Source organism: Colobus angolensis, unplaced genomic scaffold, assembly GCF_000951035.1.
Source record: "Colobus angolensis palliatus isolate OR3802 unplaced genomic scaffold, Cang.pa_1.0 Scaffold380, whole genome shotgun sequence".
Taxonomy (NCBI): Eukaryota; Metazoa; Chordata; class Mammalia; order Primates; family Cercopithecidae; genus Colobus; species Colobus angolensis.
The window spans coordinates 2174632-2183251 of NW_012117155.1; the positions used below are offsets into that span (position 1 = coordinate 2174632).

At 46.1% G+C, this 8620-nt stretch overlaps 1 protein-coding gene across 4 annotated transcripts in view; it reads right to left on the bottom strand.

The window, feature by feature from the left end:
- MICAL2 (microtubule associated monooxygenase, calponin and LIM domain containing 2) overlaps nt 1–8620 on the bottom strand; it is a 126896-nt gene that overhangs the window by 53174 nt on the left and 65102 nt on the right. For all 4 annotated transcript variants that reach the window (XM_011954274.1, XM_011954277.1, XM_011954276.1 and 1 more), the window contains exons 3-5: nt 7148–7355; nt 3106–3222; nt 1608–1709 (exon numbers count right to left, since the gene is read on the bottom strand). In XM_011954274.1, the coding sequence (XP_011809664.1) occupies nt 1608–1709; nt 3106–3222; nt 7148–7355 (427 nt within the window). The remainder of the gene's footprint in view (nt 1–1607; nt 1710–3105; nt 3223–7147; nt 7356–8620) is intronic.

Consider the following 8620-nt stretch of genomic DNA (forward strand, 5'->3'; position numbering starts at 1 on the left):
TAGCCAGGATGGTCTTGATCTCCTGACCTCATGATCCACCCACCTCAGCCTCCCAAAGTGCTGGGATTACAGGCGTGAGCCACTGCGCCTGGCCAACAACCTTGGGTTTCTATTCAATAGCCCTCCTTTAAGTTGTCTTTCATTAGATCTTTGTCAAAAGGGTCAGAAATGGCCATTATTCTCATCTAGCATTTCTTAGCTGGGGGTGATTTTGTTCCCAGAAGCCACCTGGCGATGTGTGGAGACATACTTGGTTGTCGCACCTGGGGGTGCTACCAGTGTCTGGGGGACCAGAGGCCAGGGATGCTGCTAAACACCCTGCAATGCACAGGGCAGTCTCTGTGACGAAGAATGGTGTGGTCCCAAATGTCTGCAGTATTGATACTGAGAAGCCCTGCTCTAGTTTACCTATTTGGCCCTGAGTGGCTCAAATGGCTCCATCACTTTCCACCCTTCTTTCCATGTTCATGAAATGTCCAACTATACTCAAGCTGACAACGGGTCCCGGATTCTCAAATATTCTAACTTACACTGTTATCAAATGTGCAAATTCCAACAGTACTACATCCAAGTTGGCAGCTTGCCAACTTTGTCTGTCAGGTATTGATGACCGATGGTTGGGGAGGTGGATATGGAAGGTGAAAGGGGGATGGTAAACAGCCGCGGATATGTGGCAGATGGGAAGGTCCTGGGCCAGGCGGCCCATAAATCCTGAGTTTTCTAAGATCAGCCCTGTTCCAGGGAGCATGTCCCATCCTCAGAGTGATGTGTCCTCTCAGTCAGGCGTCTGCAGCCTGTGGCTCTTATGGTGGCAGGCTCAAAAAGCAGAACTGCCCTAATCTAAGAGATGCCATCTGGGGCCGCATTGTTTACAACCCGTGGTCTCAATTTAGCATGGGTAGTATCAATGAGTACAGCCTGTGGGTGGATCAGTCTTGGCATTAGAGTGGAGGGGCTGGAAGCATTTCCTGGCAATGGGGTTTCTCTCATACCTGACTGGATCTTACCCCAAGAAAGATACTATGCTTCAGCTTTAGAACTCAGAGAAGTGTGGCCTTTGTACCTTGACAGTTTGGCAAGACATACCTGCCTGCCCAGCAGTGGGTGTACTTAAAAGTTACAAAAAGAAGTGAGTTCCTCCTTCAAGTATAAATATTACATTTGAAAGTAAGCAAATACCATTAATAGTATTATAAAAATGCTTATCTTAGCTGAAGTAAGTATGAAAGTGCTTGGCACCACGGCTCACCCTCCAGGAGGTGCTCAATAAGGGATGTTCATTTTCTCCCCGACGGCACTTTATCTTTATGAAGCATTTTCACACACTAGTCCTTTCCCAGCCCGCATAACAACACTTTGAAAGGGTTCTGTGATCCACATCTTACAGGTGAGAAAACCGAGGTTCAGACGGAATGAGATGGCTGTCCCCTGAACTGCCCACCCCACAGGTGGATGGGCTTCTCTACCTCGAGAGGGACAGGACAGTCTGCCCTCCTATCAAGACCTCCATCCAGCTCTGGCATCTGCATCTTGCCCACTTTCTCCAACTCTTCCCCAATGTACCCTCTCCCATTCCCATTCCCCATTCCCACAAGAAGAGTCTTCACCTTCCAGGGTGTTCCTGCGGCCATCGGCACCAATGATGACGTCAAACTCAAACTCCGACAGAGAATGGTCTGCAGGGAGAAATTCTGCCCGCCAGCCAATTTCTACCAGGACAGAGAAATGACATGAGTTGGCAGAGAGAGATGAAAAGAGAGTGATTATACCCCCCGTGTGGTGGCTGTGAGAAATGGACAGTGCAGCCAGGAGTGCATCCCAGAGAGAGCCTCCAGGGGAAAGGCTAGAGCAGTCCAGATTCACTCTCTAATCTGGTGTCCTCTGACCTGAGTGTCAGTTCAATCCAGGATGAAATAAACCAGCAACACCAACTCCATGCCTGGTTTTGCTGGCCTCCACTAGGAGTCTATCCTCAATGCTCCATAAACTACTCTCATTTGCACCTTATTTTTCTCAACAGAGTCCACCATCTTCTCTTCACATTCTCCCACATTCTTCAGTGACTCTCATTGCTAAATAGACCCAAAAGGATGTGTAGGGTGTAAGGAAACCAGTTTTAATTTCTATTGCATGCTCAAAATGTTTTGTTGTACAGTACACTGTCTTTTATTTTTTAAAAAATTCAGGGGAAACCTGGATAATTAAGATTTAATGTCCACTAGAGGTCTGGAAAAGGTTAAGATTACAGTCTGTGAATGCCAAATAGTGAATGCTGTCCTGCTCCAAAAGCTAACTAAAGCCTCCCCCAAATTTTCAAATAATCCGGGTAGAGAACAGGATAAAACAGAAATGTACCCAAAGCAGGGAACTACAAGGTCTCTGACACTAAGCTGGTCCCAAACTCAAAGCCCTTCCCAGGCAGTAGATGATTTTAATAATAAGTAAGATGCAGAGGCATCTGGAATAAACTCTCTGACCATGGTGTGTGTAAGGGATAAGAATTTAAACAAATGTGCTAAAAGGAAAAAAGAGAAACATTAAGATATGCCTATATGGGTGAATATCATAGTTTATAAATGATACCTCAATATGGTTAAGAGTATTGTATATAAAATAACATTTTGAACCTTATTTCACAGTTGCTCTAGAAGCTTCACTTCGCTGGATTTTAAAATGTGCCATGGGTATAACAAGTACAGCCACATATCTATGTGTGAAACACACACACAGCTTGAAGAACACGTGAATGAACCTTACCAAACAACCAAATCTATGTCTTCTGTCCTACTTATTGATTAGATTTCCTTTGCCAAAGTAGCATCCCCTTGGGACAGGGTAAACAAATTATAGGTTTAATGGCTTAATCATAAATCCCCTTGGAACCAAAGAGCAAACCTAAAGTCATAGCAATGGTAAAAAAAAAAAAACAAAAACAGAAAACAAACAAACAAACAAACAAAAAACAGTAAAATACTCTTCAGTGGCGTTATGCCAACCAGCTCTCAATAAGAATAACTCTTACAGAAACACCCTCTGGAAGCAGCAAATGGGATTTCTATTTTGTAGTATCTGCTTTCTAGGCAGAAAAGGAACATTATACTGTACTTTGATTTTCTTGATCTTCAGGAGGCTCTAGAACCTTCACGAACTCCACGTTCACATGGATTTCAACTCCTAGCATCAGGGCCACCTTGAACAGGATGAGCTGTAGTTGGCGAATACCTGTCAGGCAGGAAGGAGAGAGGAACTGTCACAGCAATGCCTGAACACCACCTATATGCAGAATGCTATGTAATCACTGCTGCTCAGTGACCTTTGAGCACAGCAATATACCAACAATGATCATTACTGAGCCGGATTATGCACCGCACCAAGAGCTCTACGTTTTCTCGTCTGACTCTTACTGCGGCCCTTTGGAATCGTTATTCTCGTTCTGTAGATGAGAAACTGAGGCTTAACAAGGTTAAGGGACTTCCTCAAGGAGACACAGAGCAAAGCTAGAACATGAACCCATGTCGGTCCAATTTCTAGACCCTGTTCTAGCTGCTAGATGATGCTGAAACAAGAGAGACTCTGTCTTTCCAGCCTCCTTCCCCAGCTGGGCTCTAGGTTTGATGAAGTGAAGATGGAAAGAGGAGTAGGCAAAGACAGAGTAAAGGGTCTCAGTGAAGTACTTGATCAGTGACTCATTATATGGGGCCTATGCCTCAGCTCTTAGACATCCAGTGGTGAGGAGTGGGTAGGAAATTCTCCCCACAAAGCTGGGTCATGGTTCCCCATCGCTTACCCACATTTCAAAACTCCCGCAGTGAGTAGAATCTCATTTCTCTGTTTTGTCTCCTGCCATTCAGCACAAATGGGTATGCCTCCAAATACTTTTCTGCAGAGTGAGAAGTTTTAAACTTTCTTTTTTTTTTTTGTTTTTTGAGACGGAGTCTCGCTCTGTTGCCCAGGCTGGAGTGCAGTGGTGCAGTCTCCGCTCACTGCAAGCTCCGCCCCCCAGGTTCACGCCATTCTCCTGCCTCAGCCTCCTGAGTAGCTAGGACCACAGGCACTCGCCACCATGCCCAGCTAATTTTTTGTATTTTTAGTACAGATGGGGTTTCACCGTGTTAGCCAGGATGGTCTCGATCTCCTGACCTTGTGATCTGCCTGCCTCGGCCTCCCAAATTGCTGGGATTACAGGCGTGAGCCACCACACCCAACCAGAAGTTTAAAACTTTCTGTGGGCCCTTCTGTATTTGGTGGGTTTGACTCATTTAGCATTTATTGAGCATCTATACTGTGCCAGGTGCCATGCTAGGCACAGGAGATATAGAACACGCCTTCTAATGGAGGGAACATAGGTAAACAGAATGGGGCAAGGCATGGTGGTTGGGGGAGGGTGGTGGTGGTAGAACAGGGCCTTAGTTGGGGTCCTGAAAGCCAAGAGAGGAGGGACTAAGAATATCAAATCCCATAGAGAGATGAAGGACTGTGAAGGTGACAAGAGGCCAGTGAACTTGGGGGTTTGGGAGCTTTTGGAGACCCTGGTGAAAATCTCTTTAGCACAGTGGTGGGGAACACAGCAGACCGCGAGGTTAGGAGGTTTGAATGGAAAGTATAGACCAAGTCTATGCCCTTCTTTCTAGAATAAATACCTTATGGCAAGGAAAGGTGGTGGGGCAACAATAGGGCTGGAGGTCTGGCATGAGGGGAGGAGCAAGAAGACTCAGCGATGGGGCAGGTGGAAAGGAAGGAAGGAAGCCAGAGGGACTGGAACTGGAAGGGAGGTGCCAGCTGTGACTTGGCATGACACATGAGGAAGGAATGGGTGCTGGGGCAGCAGCGGAGAGAAGCGGGCCTAGACCAGGAGCTCTGGAGGGAGGCCATCTGCTAGGAATGAGGTCACCGTGCTGGAGGTTTGGAATGGCCACAATGGGAAGTGGAGGAGGATGTTAACACAGACATGGAGAACTGCTGAGCAGTGCTGAGTATGATGATGCAGCTGGGGCTAGAGATGTGGCTGGGGTGATCCAAAGCCAATCAGCTTAAAAAGCCCAATCCACCTCCTGCCATGAACCACCCTACCAGGGGAGGCCTGGCCTCTCCTTATAGTTATGAGGTTCCTACTCAGTCTGGTTCCAGCACACAGTAGGTGCTCAATAAATTCTCCTTGCCTCCTTTCTCACAAGTACTGGAGCTACCCTTGACAATGATCATTCTGATTGTCTCCATGTTATTTCTAGAGTCCCACCAGCACTACGGCACGCTGCAGTATTTCCAAGGACTAGGGGTTCAATTAAAGCCCTGTCAATGAGGGCAGAGAAGGGCTCCTGGCCAGGAAGCCAGCCCAAACAGTCCAGGGCCCCACAAGGCATCCTGGTACCTGGCTCTGCCCCCCAAGAGAACTTGATGAGAAAGCGGTGCTCAATACAGTGGTTCTAAATTGGTAACCGGCATACATTCTTCCATGGGTGGGAGAGCACATCTTGAAAGCTGACACTGCAGCTCTCTGAGTAAATCCAAATTTCCACTAGACTCCTGGAATTTTCTCATCTCAAAGTGGGAATAAATTCTGGGGCCACAGCTGGTAAATTCTCCTGTGTCTGAATAAATTATACCCTACGTGACTGATAATTCTCTCCAGTTGTTCCTGCCCAAGCCTCATTCCTTTTTCCCACCAATTCTTGTCCTCATAAGAACATGGCTCTCAGGGCCCTCCTCCCAACCACCTCTACAGAGAAATACTGGTTGGGAGAAAGCAGCTTTTAATTCTGAAGTCTGGGGACCACGGCTGCTTCTTGCTCACTGTACAGCATGGGATGCAAAGCGTTTTCCTGAGCACTTACTGTGTGCTAGGCACAGTGCTAAGCACATTACAAACTTGACCTCATTTAATCTTCTCAGCAATTCTAGGAGATAGAAATTAATCACACTTTACAGGAGATAAAATTGAGGCTTGAAGAGTGTAAGGGATTTTCCCCAAGTCACATAGAAATGGAAGAGATATATTTTGGACCCAAATCTGTTCAAACTCTTGAGCTTTCCCCATAGTGTTAACCTCCCTTTCATGGGTCACTATTGCTATACAATCATCCCTGAGTATATGCTGGAGATTGGTTCCAGAACCCCTGAGTATACCAAAATCCATGCATACTTAAGTCCTACAGTTGGCCCTGTGGAATTCAAGTATACAAAAAGTCGGCTTTCTATATAGGTGGGTTTTACCACCTGCAGGTGTTTGGTTGAAAAAAACTGAGGTATAAGTGGACCCTTGCAGTTCAAACCAGCGTTGGTCAAGGGTCAGCTGCACAGAAAACAGCTAAAGACCTCCCCGCTGCAAAGCTGCAAGAAGGGAGTCTGCCTTTCCCAAAACCTGTCTGCACATACCTAGTCCTGAGAGCTCCAGGCTTGAGGAACATCAGAGCAGAAAAGCCCCAGCACTCACCTCTCCCTATATGAGCATTCAGGGATGCCTAGGACCTGAAGTCCACATTCTCTATTTTCCTTCCTATTCTGGCTGAAGTCCCACCATGATGTTCTCTCTCTCTTTTTAAAGCTCGGATTTTTAAAACTTTGGTATGGGATCCATCAGGAAACAAGGATCCAATTGTTTCTTTCCTCTGCTCTAAAACCTGCCATGGCTCCCCAGCAACACCAGCACAATGTCCAAACTCCTTTGTATGGAGGGTCTTGACTATCTGGCCCATTAATGGTTTTGTGTGGCCCCTTCCTCCAAATTCCTTTAGCAAGTGTAACTAACCCTATTAAAGCACATTACCACCAACAAAATCTCAATGAGCTCCGTCAGGGTACAGACTATGCTATTTACCTCTGCCTCTGTTTCTCTGTTTCACTCATTCATCCAACAGATGTTTATCAAGCATCCGCTATGAGTCGAGCATTCTTTCACGTCCTGGAGATAGTCTAGCGATTAAGGCATACTGCAATCCCTGACCTCATGGTGCTTACAGTCCACTGGGGGATAACCCAGGGCCCAGAACAAGGCACAAAGCAGGCCTTTTACTAGACATCTGTTAGTCTGATATATGGTGCCCCCAGGGACTAAGATGGAACAAGCTGGGGACTCCTACACATGCAGAGATATGTCTCACCCAGGGTCAGTCCCCTCCCTTCATGGGATATCACTATAGACTCCACTCACTGATATGGTCGATGGAGCCAGCACAGAACTTCCCGTAGAACTTCTTGGCTCCCAGGCCCCGAAGGTCGTGGATGGTGAAAGGCCAGAGGTGTAGCACATTGTTCCGGGAGAAAGTGTCCCTCTTCTCCACCACGACCACTTTGGCTCCCAGGTAGGCAAGTTCAATGGCAGTGCGCAAGCCACAGGGTCCTCCCCCAACGATGAGACACTGCAGAGGTGAGACAGGAGAGAGACTCTTGGTAACCTCTAGCATCACAGATACAAACCCCCAGTCAGCAGGGAAACTGAGGCACAAACCCCACTCTTCCTGAACCAACCAGCAAGTGCAAGCTGTGTACCTGTTAGGGCCTGTCATTCATCCACCCAATGTACTTTACCTTTGGGCCTACCACGCACCAGCCACTGCGCCAAGCCCTGTGAGGAGTGCAGAGGTAAAGGGACTTGGCAAGGAGGCACAGTAAGATGCACATGAAGTTCAGAGTCAAAGTGAACTGGGGTTAAGTCCCAGCTCCAGTATTTGACCACTTAGTTTCCTTATCTGTGTGGGTCTACTACTCTGCTCATAAGGTTATTGTAAATAAGATCACTTTTAAAAAGCATATGGTACATCTTTGTGGTCTTGAATTAAGTAATAGTGTCTTAGATATAACAGGAAAAGCACAAACAACTAAAGAAAAAATAAATGGGACTTCAAAATTAAAACTTGGTGCTTCCAAGACCACCATCAAGAAAGTGAAAAGACAACCACAGAGAAGGGAGAAAATAGTTGCAAATCATATATCTGATAAGGGACCTATATCCACAATATATAAAGGATGTTCACAACTCAATAATAAAAATACAAATAGCCCCACTAAAGACTGGGCAAAGACCTTTCTTCAGAGAAGATATACAAATGGTCACTAAGTACATGAAAAGATGCTCAACCCCATTTGCCTTCAGGGAAATGCAAATTAAAGCCACAGTGAGAAATCACTTCATACCCACTAGGACGACTATGATAAAAAAGAGAACAGCAAGTGTGGTGAGGATATGGAAAAACTGAAACCCTCATACATGGCTGGTGGGAAAATAAATTGGTGCAGATACATGAAAACAGTGTGGCCATTCCTCCAAAAGTTAAACATAGAGGTTTAAACCATAGGAGCCAGCAATTCCACTCCTAGATATATATACCCAAGAGAAAAGAAAACGTGTTCACACAAAAACCTGTACGTGAATGTTCATGGCAGCATAATTCATAACAGCCCCAAAGTAAAAGCAACCTAAATGGCCACCACTGATGAAGAAACCAAATGTTGTATATCCATACAATGGAATATTATTCAGCCATGAAAAGGAAAGAAATTTGAATATACGAATGAACCTTAAAAGCACTGTGCTCGGGCGGAGCAAGATGGCCGAATAGGAACAGCTCCAGTCTCCAACTCCCAGCGCGAAGGACACAGAAGACCGGTGATTTCTGCATTTTGA